We start from the raw sequence: 14,638 nt of genomic DNA, 5'->3' as shown, positions 1-14,638 counted from the left end.
CGCAAAACTTGTTCTTAAGCTGGCTTAGTCTGAGACCTTTTGTCACATTCGACATGAAGCAATTCAGAAAAGAACTCAGTATGCGCTGACATGTACATTTCGTTTGCTTGTGATAAAATGAAAATTAAAACCGCAGAAAGTAAACCAAAGTTAGCTGGATTAAAAGTGCATGAAAACCTCAAGGAGGACTGAATGTTTCCAAATTAAGCAGAACTCTCACACATAATCACCATTCCATTGGGCTGACTCAGTTCCCTGCCCGTATCCCTTTTCCTTCTCCGAATCAACCCTCGCCTACCACTCTTGTCCACTTCTTGATTCGACCTTCAGTTCGAAGGTTAAAGTGTACCTTTTTAAACTTTCCGACCCATTCTCTCTCTAATGTTAACCTCCGGTACAAGTCAGCACTCCCACGACATCTGTTCTTCCTCAGATTTGTATTACGTCACCGCAATCGTCACAGGTCATTAGCATAAACTTTGTTAGACCGCGGGAAACTGGCCTTGAGTGAGTTGAGAGGCCATCTAACTAGCCATCTTAGATTTCCTTACACTGATATGATTGAACAGGTTTTTACATGCAATTGTTTTTAATTGTTTGAATCACATTTGCCTCTTTTAATTGTTGGTCATGTTTTTACCTGTGGCAATTCAGGTTTGCATTTATTTGCCGAATTATCCTGTCAAAGGAGTTATTCTAATTTGTTCAATTTAGTTACAGCACCATGGACGCTGGTAGTCACTCTCCAGAAAAGGAGATTGAAGATGTAAAGCTCCTTGTGGAGTCACTGGAATACCAGAAGGACGATTCCTCTCAACAACAACAGGCTCTGAAAGTATTGGCTGAAATTCTGTCGAAGAATAGTGAGTCTAACGTCTGCTTATGAAAAGAATTTCAGATCGTAATGCTTTATAGTCTTTACAGTTTACAAAGATCTGCGAGTCCGAGAGTAATTTGCTCGACCCATGTCAAAAACGAGTTTTTTAAAATGGTGGATACCCTTTCCTTTAAAAATGACAACGTTTGGGAAGAGCTAAGGTCATAGTTGTCAACATTATTTTTTATATCAGTATATACCACAAGGAGTTCATGATTTTTATACCAAGCAAGGAAGATTTTGCCGAGAAATTAAAAATAAAAAAATCGGGAGAGAAAAGTTCATAAGTTTGTGTCTCCCAACGATTTTTCTTGTTTTTATTGAAGGACGGTATTTTTAAATAAAAAAAATCACGACATCTTTACATCTCTTTAGAAAGAGCGCAAGACTATTTGTGTTCATCAAATGGCATGGAATACGTCCTCAGTCTGTGTAAAACTATGACGAGTCCCACTGTAGTGCAGTCAGCTCTTTATACATTGGCCATGACTGCAGAAGGAAATGGTGAGTCAATCATTAAATGTAAAATTTTAAAAAATAATATGTATTGAATAATATTTGTGGTGCTAAGACTGTCAAATCATGACTCTTGGATATTGTGTTGCAAATATAGATGCATATATTTCAACTGTCTGCTTGCATAAATCATATAGCCTTGATAGCTAGAGGTTATGCTTTGTGTTTCTTCGTTATTTTAACACAGTTTGATTTTTACTAAATAATGATAGCTAAATCAATTGATATTAGTAAACAAAAGAGTCAATAAGTGGATGCTCCACCAATGAAAAAGATTTTTAGTTTGCTTTTAATTGACTGATTTATTTGTTTTGCTATTTTGTCCTTTATTGTGACTATATGTAGCAAATTGAATGTTACCGTAAGTTGAATTCAATTGCTTAGGGTTAACATGCTCTAATGACTTGCAGATTTTTGCCAAAGAGTTCTGACAAATAAAAGTGTGTTTAACGTGTTGCGGTGTAATTTGCAAGCCAAAAACATAAAGGCTGCAATGACCTCAGCCTTTCTGGTGATGACAATTTGTACCCAAAACTGTAAGTTCAACTCTTATTCTAGCTGTTGAAATTAACCTTACTTTCTCAGGACCCATAATTGAAAAAAAAATGGTTATTTGCCTTTTATCACCTAATTGGCAAAAATGGAACTGGTAGGAAAGTCTAAGTTGTAAATTTAAAAGCTGCATTTGTATGTACCTGTAAGTACCACAAGTTTGACTGTACAAGAATATATGATATATGAGGTAACTCCTTTAAATACTGAGTCCACCCTAAATAAAGGGGGGAGAATGACCACCTTTACAGAATGTGTGTTAAAAGATGGAGGAGTTTGAAGGTAACAGACTTTGTGTATGCAAGTTTCCTTTTTATTTATTTTTTTTTTATTTTTACTCTCTCTGGTTCATTGCTAGTCTAGAAAGCAGGAAATGAGTCTTGGAGGTTATTAGTCTTTTCTTGTTTGTTTTATTAAGGTAACGGACAAAATCTTGCACGGGAAACAAAATGTTTACATAGTCTTTGTGATCTGTACAAGTAAGTTTCAGAGGTATATCCATTTACAGCAATCTGCCTTGAGTATAGAAACTGATCTGTGCAAACATGGGCTTAACCCAATATTTCACATTGTGATTGGTGAAGCAGACTCACACCCTCTCTCAGCCAATGAGATTGAATTTCATAACTAAAATGAATTGCAATTTTGTCATATGGGTTTTTAAAACTAATTATGTTAACTTTTCATTCCTTCATATGCGTTAGATTTTGGACACTTCTGTCTGGACATTTCCGTTCAATTTTGGACACTTCTGTCTAATCTTGAACAGTACCATTCAATTTCATACATTTCTGTCTAACAAGACCAATTTTGGATGCTTCAGGGGATGGTTCCAGTTGGTTCCGGACAGTTACATCTGATTTTCCATGCTTTTCTCTAACAGCAGTGAATATTCCTGTAAAAGCAATAAGCATTTGCTCACCAATAGAAGAATCATAATTTTGCAGAATTTTCAAAATTTAACCAAAGGTGCTGAATCTCAGTAGCCTCTGAAGACCTAGAGAAGAAATCAACAAAGGAAAGAGAAACAAATAAGACAAGATGGCTTATGCTTAGTAATTTGATTAACTCCAAACATTAACATACATCTTACAGAAATAAATCTATCCTTGCTTTCATAGGAGCTGTCTTCCAATACATCGGCTTTCAACCTCTACTGGTGATGAAAGTGGTAAAAAGTGGTTTGATAACCTTGACAAAAACTGTCTTCAGCTTTGGACTGCAGTGGTTGTTGCATTGCATTCCCTTCTGCAAAATCCACAAAATGGTAAGTACTAAAATGGAATTAGGTTAGGGTAGGTAAAGAGGTTAAGTCTGTACTTGAGTCAATTGGCACACCTAGATGAAGCTTATCCCGGTTTCTGTAGCATGAAGCAGCTAGAAGTATCACTACTCCCCCAGACTACTCTATTGCAGGTTACTCTGCTTTCTGTCAGCTTTCCCTTACAGTACACTAGTACCCATTTCTACTCCTGGGTAGAGAGAGGCATGGTGAGAGTAATGTCTTGCTCAAGGACAAAAGTCCATGAGCCGCCTACATCTCTAACCCTGAATTCTTGACCCAGAGTTCAGCTTATTAGGCCAGTGTGTCTCCACTTATGTTTTGGTAGTGATGTTATTTTTTAATGTAGTATTGTTTTAAGTAATGATACTTTAGATTGTTTTCTATCTCTGAGGAAGAAATTTTCCCTGTTATACGAATGTGGGTATACTGATCATTCTTCTATTGCCATTTTTCAGCTCAAAATCAAAGACTTTGCTGTCGGCTGTTTCCAGCGATAGTAAACCTATTGCTTTTAGTAACTGAGCAGCATGAAATTCTGCAGCCAACCATAAGCCTCTTAGCAGCAATTGTCTCAGAGAATGGTAAGAATTAATGATTGATAATTTGTGGCCATGAAGTTGCAGTGGCACTACTCCTCCCTTATCTTTTTGTTTTGTCACTCTAAACACTCTTTTGGGGCTCCAGTTTTGTCACTCTAAACACTCTTTTGGGGCTCCAGTTTTGTCACTCTAAACACTCTTTTGGGGCTCCAAGCCAAACTGTTTTTAAGATCTATTTGGAAACCTAAAATAATTAAATGTAGAAAGATGTTCTTCGTCTTGTCACAATTGTGGGACAGAGAAAAAAAATCTGAGTTCCCAAGGGGAATCCGGATTCCGCGCTCCGATGCTTTACTACTGAGCCACAGAGACTGAATGGTTGCCAAAAAGGGAAGAATCTGAGCGCGACATTTTGTACAATATTGCAGGTATCTTTCACTTTAATTCTTGTAATGGAAAATTTACAGCTTGCTACATAACTGCTGAACACAGATTGCCAAAGTAGCATCCTCAGCTGCAAATTTATTTTCTAAATTTTTTTTTTTAACCTGACGGCTGCAGTTTGGAGTGCGGCGCTTGCGGGAAGCATTGCTTAACGTCCGAAACAAGAGCTGTGAAGATGACTTTACTGACACGTTACTTGTTTTCTTTTTTAATAATCTCTGACTTTTCTCTGCTTTTCATCCAGCTGAATGTCAATCTAAGGTGCGACTACTTGGAGGCTTGCGTGCTCTGGTCATTCGACTAAAACAGGTTGTGGACCTGAAAGAGTATGTTGAACAAGACATATTGTTTATGGAGCGCGTCGTCAACACTTTAGGATCTATCATAGCAGGACACGGTGAGCCAATATTCTTTGGTTCTACAGTGCTGATGAATGCAACAGGAGTCTCTCATGCACTACCGAAGTTCTAATGTAAGGTTAACAATAGACCCACGTCATCCCAGACACCCATACGCGTAAACGCCCCCAAGCACACACACGCATAGGCACCCAGACACAAAGATAAGCAAATACGCATAGCTTTACATGTTCATATGAGAAAAAGCAGATATGTGCAACTGCTCTTGGTTTTTCGCATAAGGGAAAATATTCATTTGCGCTCCTACACTTATGGTATGCGAGCGCTCGAACAAACTTGCACGCATGTTAAAATGTGCACACGCTTACACGATCTCAGCTTTACACACTTACAAATCCAGACACCCACGTACGCCTTGTAAAGAGCTTACATCAAATGTGATAATTAGTAACGGCGAAATAGTAAACTATCATCTTCGAAAACCCTATGACCTGTTCCTGATGCTATGGTGTAGTTCATTTTCATCCATCTCTAGCCTGTTTACAACCGTTTCAGTGATCTGTCAGGATAGTGCAGCAGACCTTGGTCTTGTGACTCTGCTGTTGAAGTGTTTCGCCGTCATAAGTCAAGCTACTCGCGTTGATGATGCGGCTGCTAAGCAGTTCAAAACTAAGTGCATATTAGCACTGTCCATCTGCATTGATCAGAGTGGTAAGAAATTAAGAATTCAGTTACACATTATTGAAGCATATTTAGATTGGGTGTGGTATGTAATCACAACAATTTATCGTAATAAAGGAAAATATCAAAAGGAGCTAGTAAGAACTCAACGTGAAAACAAGCAAACTACCTGAGAAGCGCCGGGGAAAATGCCAATCACAAAGGTGCGATCGGTTTATCGTTTAAATCCGATTGGTTAAAAAAGGGAAGCGAGTTTTTTTTAACCGATCATTGAGTGAAGTAAAGCAGAAGCAATCACACATAACTTTCGACTCGCAATTGAAATTTTTACATAAATCAAAAAAAAATTGATAAAGCTGTGGACATCCCCGTGGAGGCTCGTCTGGTTCACTGTTTCTAGGCCGTATTGAGATTTAAGTTATCGCGTGTAAATTTTAATTGGGAAGGGATGAGAACTAAGAAATCCGAGAGAAAACCTTCGGAGTAAAGAGGAGAACCAATAAAAAAGTCAACTAACATGTGGCATGCGCTTCATCTGCTGCATCCCTGCTCCTTAAACATGCTCTTTACACAAGAAGTTTGAACACAGGAAACACAGGAAACAAGCATTAGGACCCACTATGTGTTTAGGTTAGAGTGAACGAAAAATCACTGAAGGAAAGTGCTTGTAATTGTTCATCTACCTTTCAGAGCGGAATCAACAGCTATTGAGAGACGGAGGAGGTGTAGAGGCTTTGATTGAGCTCCTGACTAAAGAACAGGTACCTGAGCAGCAACAAACAGCTTTGTCGATAAAGGATTTAATTTACGGTGTTAAGGTTAGGCTGGAGAATTACAGTCATCTATTAAGAAACTCTCGCTGACTGTTTAGACTGCCTTCAAGGTGCACTCGCTCCATATCTGTAAAAACCGGCGGAAGAGTTCTTCCTTGATAGACAAAAGTTGCCCCGAAGTTTAGAAGTAAGTGAGCCAGTTAAGAGCCCATGTTTAAATTTCCTCTAGTTTCTTGAATGCAATACTTCAAACTTCTATTTTCTCTTCCCTTCCCTCTCTTGATACGTTTTTTTTATTCACGAGGGACGCGCGTGATCTGATTGATAAGCCAAATGTTCAGAGACCATGAACACGACTTTGAGGTAGACTTGGAAAGACTCATGGACACTCGTTTTCAGCGTTGAGACTTTTCGAAGGCTTTGTTGACAGCTATTTTGTATATCTCATTTAAGTATTTGGTTCTCTTTTGATACTGGACTCAAGTCTCTATGGGAAAAGCTATTTCTACAACTGCACCTTTTTCGTCTGAGTGAGAGCAAACAACCCGGGAAATTGCCTGCGGACAAGATAGGGTTCAATAGGCTTATCTCGCCCTACTGGATAGCCAATTCGAACAGTTCACTTGTCACCCGAAATGGTTACAATACACGATATTTTTAGGCCTCCAAAGTTGTATAGAGGACCCTGAAAAGAATCATCCGCCACTATCTCTTACAAGTTGTTTGTTTTATTGTTATTATTATTATTATTTCTAGTCTGAAGAATTTAGAAGGGTTGCGATTTTCATTCTTCATTGTATCACTGGAAAATCAAAAGGTATTTCTGCGAATTCCCATCTTGAAGTGTTAACACAGCCAGTATTTGACATACAAAACTTTTGATTTTAGGTTAACAAGTTAAAAGCCTTCTACAATAGGATGACGATGCTTTGATGAATTGGTGATTCTATTCTTTGAATTAAGAAAGATCAGATGTAAAATTTGACAAAGCTTGTGGTTGTTCATCGTGGTTAGGCACGCAGTAGTGTTATCGCATATCTCCGCACGATGTAGTCCCTTTCAGATATTTCTTGACTCATACACTGTCTTTAAAGATTTAATCCGGTTCAAGACTTGTGAATTACTTCTGGATTGCATAGAGTAACATAATACGCAGATTTTGTGAAGTGCTTTGTTTTCTTTTTTTGTTTCGGTCTGGCCCAGCAAGTTATTGAGTATGGTTAAATTCTATAATTTTTTAATGGCAGGTGAACAAAAGCCACTTTCTCGTGTGGAAACGAAAGAAGTAGGAGAGCAGTGCTCTTTTGAAAGTACTTTAGAAAACCACTTTACCCAGGTAAATTTTGACTTGAAAACGTTAATTGGCCACCGTAATGAATTAAAAGGCTGACGTTTCGAGCGTTAGCCCTTCGTGAGAGCGATTGACGAAGGGCTAACGCTCGAAACGTCAGCCATTAAACTCTTTATTGTGGCCAATTTACGTTTTCAACTCATTTGATAACACTGAATTACTCTGTTATACACTCCCACCGACGCAGCACCACAGTTCTTTAGAAACTTAGCCCCTTTATCAAATTTTGACTTGCCCTGTCTATTATCTTAAGGGAACTGAGTGGCTGGAAAGAAGAAGCAGATCGAAGGGCCAAGTCTCGCTAAATTTTAAGAAAAACTTCTTCGTGTTATAGGTTGTAGTGAGCCCTACAAAGGATGCTCAAACGCAAACCTCTTCCCGTACTACAGCTGGACAATACGATACCGACATTGGAGATGATAGACCCTCTGATGAAGTGTCACAAGAAAATTTTCGAAGACATAGGACGAGTACACCTAGAAAGAGACGTTCTGTGAAATCCACCAAGGTGTTGAAACCTTTCGCAAGGTCAAAAACTACTCAGTGGAGAACGAAACACCCAGAGATGGCAATGAAAACTAAACCAGATCAGACTTTTGTTACTCCGGGAACATCCAGCCCAAGTAGACATTTGGAAAAGTGTGAAGCGTGTGAAACTGTCCTGAACAGCAGGAACTTTTTGAAAACATTAAGACGGTGTTCCAATCGTTGCTCGTATCACCGCGGATTAGATCGTTGTTTGCGACGGATAATCAGTGACTTACAAAAGCAAAAGTAGCTAGTGCCGATTCCACTCATCCATGCATGTCTATTCCTTTGCTTAGGACTATTTGAGCCCTACAAAGAGCTTGTTTGATTTTTCTATTTAGTTATCTATATTCTTGTCTACTGTAACCACTCACTTCCAGACTACACTATTTCATCTCGTCTGTAGTGAATCGTACACGATTAACTTTTTAGGCTGGGAAACAATAAATAGTCTTTTTAGTGAAGGATCACGTCCATCTATTATGGGAATTAATACTTGCAGAAAGACCTATGTCCCTCCTCGCACCCGGAAAAAGCTCTTATTTATGGTAGCGATATTGCTAAAAGGAACCGACCCACCTCCTACCCCGCGTACGTTTTGGAAAGTTGAGAAGAGTACTTTCTTTGTCATTGTAATTTGTGAAGTTGTTTTTGCGCCTAGCGCTCTACTTACCAACGGATAACTGGAATTTGATTAAAAAAGTGGTACTACAGAATTTTTAAATGAGTTTTAACTACTCTGCGGTCAGCTTTCGGCATTTTTTCAAGAATTAAGCAGTGGAATGCATCCCCATCAGACGACTGTCTGTAATCATAGCCCCTTACAGAAATTCCTAATAATTATCAATTTTCCGAAAAAAATCGATATTTTTTTGTCAAATCTGTTACTACTATCGCCATGGTTTCCGTGTGTTGTTTCGGCTTCGTCATTCTAAATCGTTAAGTTTCTGATACACTTGAATCGGGCGCGTGAATTTTCAGTTGGGCGCACTAGATATCGGCGATTTTATACGCTTATAGTGCATGACGATATACGCCGATCGCCACCACTGACACAGATTGGCTAAGGGGTATTAGCAAACTGCAGGAAAATCTGACGAAATACCGGAGGTAAACACGTTGTAACCGGTCGTTTCGCTAGCATCCCTATGGGTCGTTTCGCCAACGTCATAGCTCAGTTTGCCAAAGTCTAATTGGTCGTTTTGAATTACTTGCTTAAGATTAACCAGGTTCCGGCGCTTCTTTGGTGTACCTTAGTTTATCTCATCGTAGGCAAATGAAAACCCCAAAACTATAGAAATGATTTGAGTTGTATCAAATCAACTTTCTGCATGTATTCAATCGACTTTGTCGATGTATCAAATCGACTTCAGTTTGACTTGAATCGACTTGTATCGATTAGACTTTCAGTTTGTACTGAAACGAGCTTCCTCGTCTACGCCTTTTCGGTTGATAGAAGTCGATCAAATTCTGCCGATTGATTATAAGCTACCTCGCCCACAGCTAAGGTCGATTCTCCCAGAAGTCAATTCGTATACAGGTAAACTCGCTAACAGTTCATCTCACTTACTGGGCAGTTCACAAGTCGTTTCGCCCACAGGTCAGTTTCGCCCATTAGCCGTTTCGCATACCATTTCGCTCATTTCGATAAAAAGTCGCAAAAGTCAGTATTACCTGTCTTCAAGATGGATGTCTTTAAGTTTTTCAGGAGCGACCTTTAGACGTTCAAGCAAATCAGTCTTTGCCATGGCACCGATTTCTTTGTTATCACAGATGATTGGATGCCGAGGAGCAGTGGCCAAAACAGGTTATCCCGTTTTGGCAAAACTGTGTGTCTTCCTTGTTGCAGGCTTGAATATCATTAGTAAGGGATACCTGTTGGTGAGAGTTGGAAGTGAGGCGCAAGAAGTAAGAGTGCTGTCCGTAGCGTTGAGCTTGAGGTTGCAAATTTCATTTAAGTCGAATAAATTTTTTTTTTCAATTTTTGCGTCGACTGTTGAAAGGAAAGCAATAATATCAGAGTTCTTTTTAATTCTTTTTATCTTTACAAGGGGCTTTCTTGTAAAGCAAAGTCATTTTCCTAAAACCATACTCCTTCGCTTGGTTCTTGAATTTTGTGAGAGAACTTAAAAATTCATTCACCTTGCTCTGCAGCTATATTTTCAGGATCGTCGTGGACGCTGAAATTTGCGTGCTTAGGTTGCGCGGCGCAATGTGTGTATTCCTCTTAGAGGTTGTTATCTTTGGCCGAATGATTAATGATCGGAAATCCTCTTTCTTTTAATCTGCTACTCAGTGTAAAATTGCAGCAGATTTAAAGCTCGTTTCGTTATCTTTTAGGATTATTTTCAGGAAATTAATGTTCTGAAATGTTCTATATAATAACGCAAGGGCGTAGCCAGGATTTTTAGCAGGGAAAAAAGAAAGCTCGGATTAATTGTAAAACCTTTGTTAAAACCTTTGTAAAACCTTGTTAAACCTTTTCTTTTGAACAACTTTTGTTCCATTTCAAAAACACAACCTAAATTTGCATAAGTTACACTGCTTCCCCAGATGCGTAGATGTCGAAAAAATTTATTCACCGGAAAAGTAGAATTTCATTTTTAGAGCTGAAACTCACAAGGTGGAAAGTGTAGCCGTGGAAGATAACGTTTTTAGCAACTGAAGTTGCTTCTCAGTTTGATGGAACGCAATAGTGACTGTTAAGCTAAGACAGTTTCAAGAAGTTGCCGAAAAAATCGAACGATTAAAACACCGTTTCAAATTAGAAGGATAGCATTTCACTTGAGGAAAATACTTTTTTTGTAGCCGCTGAAAGAAACACAAAATATGCCTATTGAATTAGGTGAAAAATACCAACTAAATAATCAAAGTCTTGAGAAACTTATACCTCATCATGTAATACAAAATAAATGTTCCTTAATACCCACAAGTCCTCACGATACCGATTTTTTTTAACTAAACTCTACTTTCATTGGTCGTCTTTTACAACTGTCCAATAGAAACTTTGTTTATATCCAACCCTTTATAAATGTTTAGAAGATTCAAAAATGGCGGCGCGCGAAGATTACAATAACAAAAAAAGAAAACAACTTAAAGAGCGATAAATATATAATCCTCTGATTTCTGTCGAATTACTTTATATACAAATAGTGAAGAACCTAAGGAGGTAAAATGCCGCCTTTAGACTGGGGAAGAATTATGGGTGCCAATGTAGAGGAGCTTAGAGAAGACCTGGATGCAGCCGATGAGATGTACGGCGTCTTGGAGATGGTAAACTAAACAGATTTCCATCTTTACTACCTAATTCATACCAAGGTTACGCACTTTAGGAAAATGTTAAATCTATATTGGTTTTCTACGCTTTAAGGGCTCAGTTAATCCAGACTCGACAGAAGCTGGAGATGTAAACAAGATGATAAAACTTTTTGAGGTTACTAAGACTGTTATGAAGGTAAATTTTAAGATTTAATTTCTCCGGTTTGCTTGTCCTTTTTATTATTACAAACATGTTTTTAGGATCAGATAGTCAGGGAGAACTGTAGCTAGAGGCAACTCTAGAGTTAGTGCAAGAGGCAGGATTAGTCAATCTTGGTTGGGTACAGGAGTGTCAAACATATAAATTGTCTCTACAGTATCATTTGATAGGCACAGGTATTTTTTTTATATTTTAGAATGAAGAAATTAACTTTTAAAGAATGTAGTGGTTTTAACACCATAAATAAAACAAAAAGAAACAAAAGAAAGGGTCAAACAAATTTTTATCATACATAGATGGAAAATGTAGGGCTGATAATAAAATGAATGAGAAGCCAGATGGTAGAAATGAAGGAATAATAATCTTCATTCTTACATATATCAATGTAGGTTAAATCATTGCAAGCAGAGCTGGCTGCTGAAGAAATTATAAAAGCTGGAGGTGGAGATCAAGGTTAGTATGATACTATTAGCTCAATAGATTTGAGGGAAGTTGTTTGGTAAATTTTCTCATGGCTAACAGTTATTGATTTTTTTTATTGTCAGCCACTTTGGATGGTCTGCTAACAGTATTGCATGCAATTATTGGATTAAAACATTTCAGGGTTCATCCCTAGAGTATAACAAGTTTTTTTTTATGCTTGATGTCTGCTAATTGACCCTGTTAGTGGATTCAGCAGTATCAGATAGAAGACAGTTATAAACTAACACAATGGAGATAAGCATAGTTAATCTAGAACTGTTTGGAGCTAATTAAAGTTACCAATTGAAAATACATGACTTGGTGTAATTTCTAAAATCTCTCTCTTATATTAGTAAACAATATTTACCTTTACACAGCTTGGGTATGTGATCATAGACAGGGCCTCCACTATTGAACAACTTAAAATAATTCTCTCCTAATAGAGCAAGAGTTATTGGAAGAAATTGAACATTTAAAGAAAGAGATCCAACAATACAGGGTAAGGTTCTTTTCAAAAGATTTAATCTTTCTTTTCATCTTGAAAAATGATTTTGTATGGTGTCATGATAGTGGTTTGTTATGCAATCAGAAGGGCTATCTCTCTGCTGAATTCAAACATGATGTCATCTAAAAGCAAACTGATAAAGGCTGTGTCCACTTTGCTTGTATGATTATATGTACATGTAGATTTAGTGAATTAGTTGATACTGTAAATGACATCCTAATTTCATCAAGAAATCTCTTGTAAATTTTGTTTGCTTGATAGAAATATGATGGTGTTGGTGGAGATGAATTAATCAGAGAAATTGAGAAGATTGAAAACAGCAAAAGGGTAATAATATATACAGTCACTAAGAATAGTTTTAACAAGAATTAATAATTATATTGGTGTGACGAGAAATGAACATGTACCTGTATCAAACCCTCATGTGCCTGTGGATTAGAAACTTCAACATTCCCACACTTTTGAAGTTTGTGTTAGTCAAACTTCAATCCCCTGAACTTAAGTAGTAATTTCTAGTTTGTACAAATGGACAATCCTGCATTGTAATTGAATGATCAAATGTACTTACTTCTGGCATAAGTTACTGATAACAATTTTTTTCCATCTACTTCATACATAGTCTTCAAAATTCCCAACCACAATTATAATAGCTACTGAGGCCACATTTTCCATCATCAGAGATGTCATCAAAGAAAACAAATGTCCATCCACATGCACAGGGAGGATGTTGGATGTCATTATTGAGAAGATATACCTTACATGTGCAATCAAGGTCAAAATAAAAAAAAACCCTCTGACTTCTTTATACTAACTTGCCTTGGATTTAATGATATCCTGTCATTACATGCAGGCTTTGGAACAGGAACTCGATGAAAAAGCGGAAGCCTACTTCCAAGAGAAAAACAAAAGTGATCAAGTAAGCAAATTTATGAGATTTATGTTGTATAATTAACTCACTGAATTAGTTTTAGTCACATCCTAAACAGCTGAACTTGCACCTCTAGAGTAATGTGGGAATTGAAAGGTTCTAATGATGTTTTTTCCTTCTTGTATTTCTCTCCTTTTTGTGCTCTGTTTAGATGGCTGCTAAGCTAGATGAAGCTGAAAGAGAAAACAAGAGCTTAAAAAGAGATGTGAGAATGTTTATGTTAAGCTTATGCTATGAACTGTAACATTCAAGACATTGTATTTAACCACCCAAGCCAACTCTGCTATCTATGGTAGATGTTATTGGTAAAGTACAGTCAGTGCAATCAATGTACAAAATGTTTAGTTCCTGCATTCAGCCCAACTTAACTGTCAGCAGCACTGACAGAGAATCTAAAATTATAATTTCCTATGGATATTGCAAGTGATATACTTATTTGCAACTGCATCTGATTACAAAACATGTTCCCAGTTTTTGCTGTAAGGGTTTTCCTATTATTAAGCACACAGTCAGCAAGTGCGGTGGGAATGACTTGCTTCAGAATTATATTTTCTTTACATACATTATTTATCACCTATGTGATGTCTGTAGCTAGGCTGGCAAATCATCTTGCTCCTAGTTTGAGCTGTAGACCCATTCAAATTGGTAAGAATTTTTACTACAGTAAATACTTAAATAAAGTTGAGAATGATGCAAGTGAAATATTGTGCCTATAATTAATTGTTTCAGATAGAACGGAACAAGATGGACCTAAGAGATTTACAAAGACAATTTGAACAACAGGTACAATCAAAAGCAAACCTTTACCTTTTATATGGTGGCCATGAGAATCAATGTAGAAACTAATGTTATGTTAATTACATAAAGATTTTAAAACCAGTAACATTGATTTTTAAACAATTCAATAGTCCAAAATTTTCATTTTATATAAAATAAATGAATGTGGCTAAGCTTATTAATAGATTGTTTTAATAGTAGTCAAGCTATTTACTGTATTGCAATTTTCAGGACAGTATACCTCAGCAGATAAGTCAAGACTTATATGAATATATGTTAATGCATGTATATTGGTTTCCATCAAGTGCTTCTTGGTGAGTTACTAGGTCAGAACATGTCTAACAATATTGTGTATTGGGAGAAAAAAGAACATAGCCTAAACCTTTGGAATCAAAGGGATGTCCAAAAACAGGTGTATTCAAAACTTTGTATCTCTTACCTCTAGAGAGAAAGTACAACAATGCGCAGAGCAGAAGGTTCTGACTTTAAAGAGAAGATCTCCAAGAAAAACAAGGAGTTGTCTGAGTATCTGGATGAAATAAGGGTAAACTATCAACTTGACCTTAGTTCAGTCTGTGTGAAG

The 14,638-nt window shown here is 37.3% G+C and overlaps 2 protein-coding genes across 4 annotated transcripts in view; both read left to right on the top strand.

The window, feature by feature from the left end:
- Positions 1 to 149: 149 nt before the first annotated feature.
- Positions 150 to 8,369, top strand: LOC131769010 (telomere repeats-binding bouquet formation protein 1). 3 transcript variants are annotated; one of them, XM_066166088.1, is made up of 13 exons: positions 150 to 569; positions 715 to 863; positions 1,253 to 1,381; positions 1,804 to 1,929; positions 2,364 to 2,424; positions 3,067 to 3,212; positions 3,686 to 3,811; positions 4,458 to 4,610; positions 5,128 to 5,283; positions 5,944 to 6,014; positions 6,783 to 6,843; positions 7,274 to 7,362; positions 7,712 to 8,369. In XM_066166088.1, exons 2-13 carry the CDS (start codon positions 725 to 727, stop codon positions 8,153 to 8,155), a joined length of 1,701 nt encoding a protein of 566 aa, XP_066022185.1. In that variant the 5' UTR covers positions 150 to 569; positions 715 to 724; the 3' UTR covers positions 8,156 to 8,369. The 3 variants fall into 3 exon arrangements, with proteins under 3 accessions (XP_066022185.1, XP_066022180.1, XP_058940728.2); XM_066166083.1 differs by having other exon boundaries at positions 5,944 to 6,071; XM_059084745.2 differs by having other exon boundaries at positions 150 to 863; positions 5,944 to 6,071.
- A 2,597-nt stretch (positions 8,370 to 10,966) lies between these two features.
- The window catches only part of LOC131769006 (centrosomal protein of 290 kDa), a 31,998-nt gene continuing 28,326 nt past the window's right edge, over positions 10,967 to 14,638 (top strand). Inside the window, exons 1-9 of the mRNA XM_059084742.2 lie at positions 10,967 to 11,178; positions 11,276 to 11,359; positions 11,773 to 11,836; positions 12,289 to 12,344; positions 12,612 to 12,677; positions 13,201 to 13,266; positions 13,430 to 13,483; positions 14,008 to 14,061; positions 14,501 to 14,599. Coding sequence (XP_058940725.2) covers positions 11,080 to 11,178; positions 11,276 to 11,359; positions 11,773 to 11,836; positions 12,289 to 12,344; positions 12,612 to 12,677; positions 13,201 to 13,266; positions 13,430 to 13,483; positions 14,008 to 14,061; positions 14,501 to 14,599 — 642 coding nt within the window. The 5' untranslated portion in view covers positions 10,967 to 11,079. The remainder of the gene's footprint in view (positions 11,179 to 11,275; positions 11,360 to 11,772; positions 11,837 to 12,288; positions 12,345 to 12,611; positions 12,678 to 13,200; positions 13,267 to 13,429; positions 13,484 to 14,007; positions 14,062 to 14,500; positions 14,600 to 14,638) is intronic.

The sequence above is a fragment of the Pocillopora verrucosa genome, chromosome 1, assembly GCF_036669915.1.
Source record: "Pocillopora verrucosa isolate sample1 chromosome 1, ASM3666991v2, whole genome shotgun sequence".
NCBI lineage: Eukaryota > Metazoa > Cnidaria > Anthozoa > Scleractinia > Pocilloporidae > Pocillopora > Pocillopora verrucosa.
Note: the sequence above shows the minus strand (reverse complement) of the source record. Positions and strands in the feature narration are given on the sequence as shown.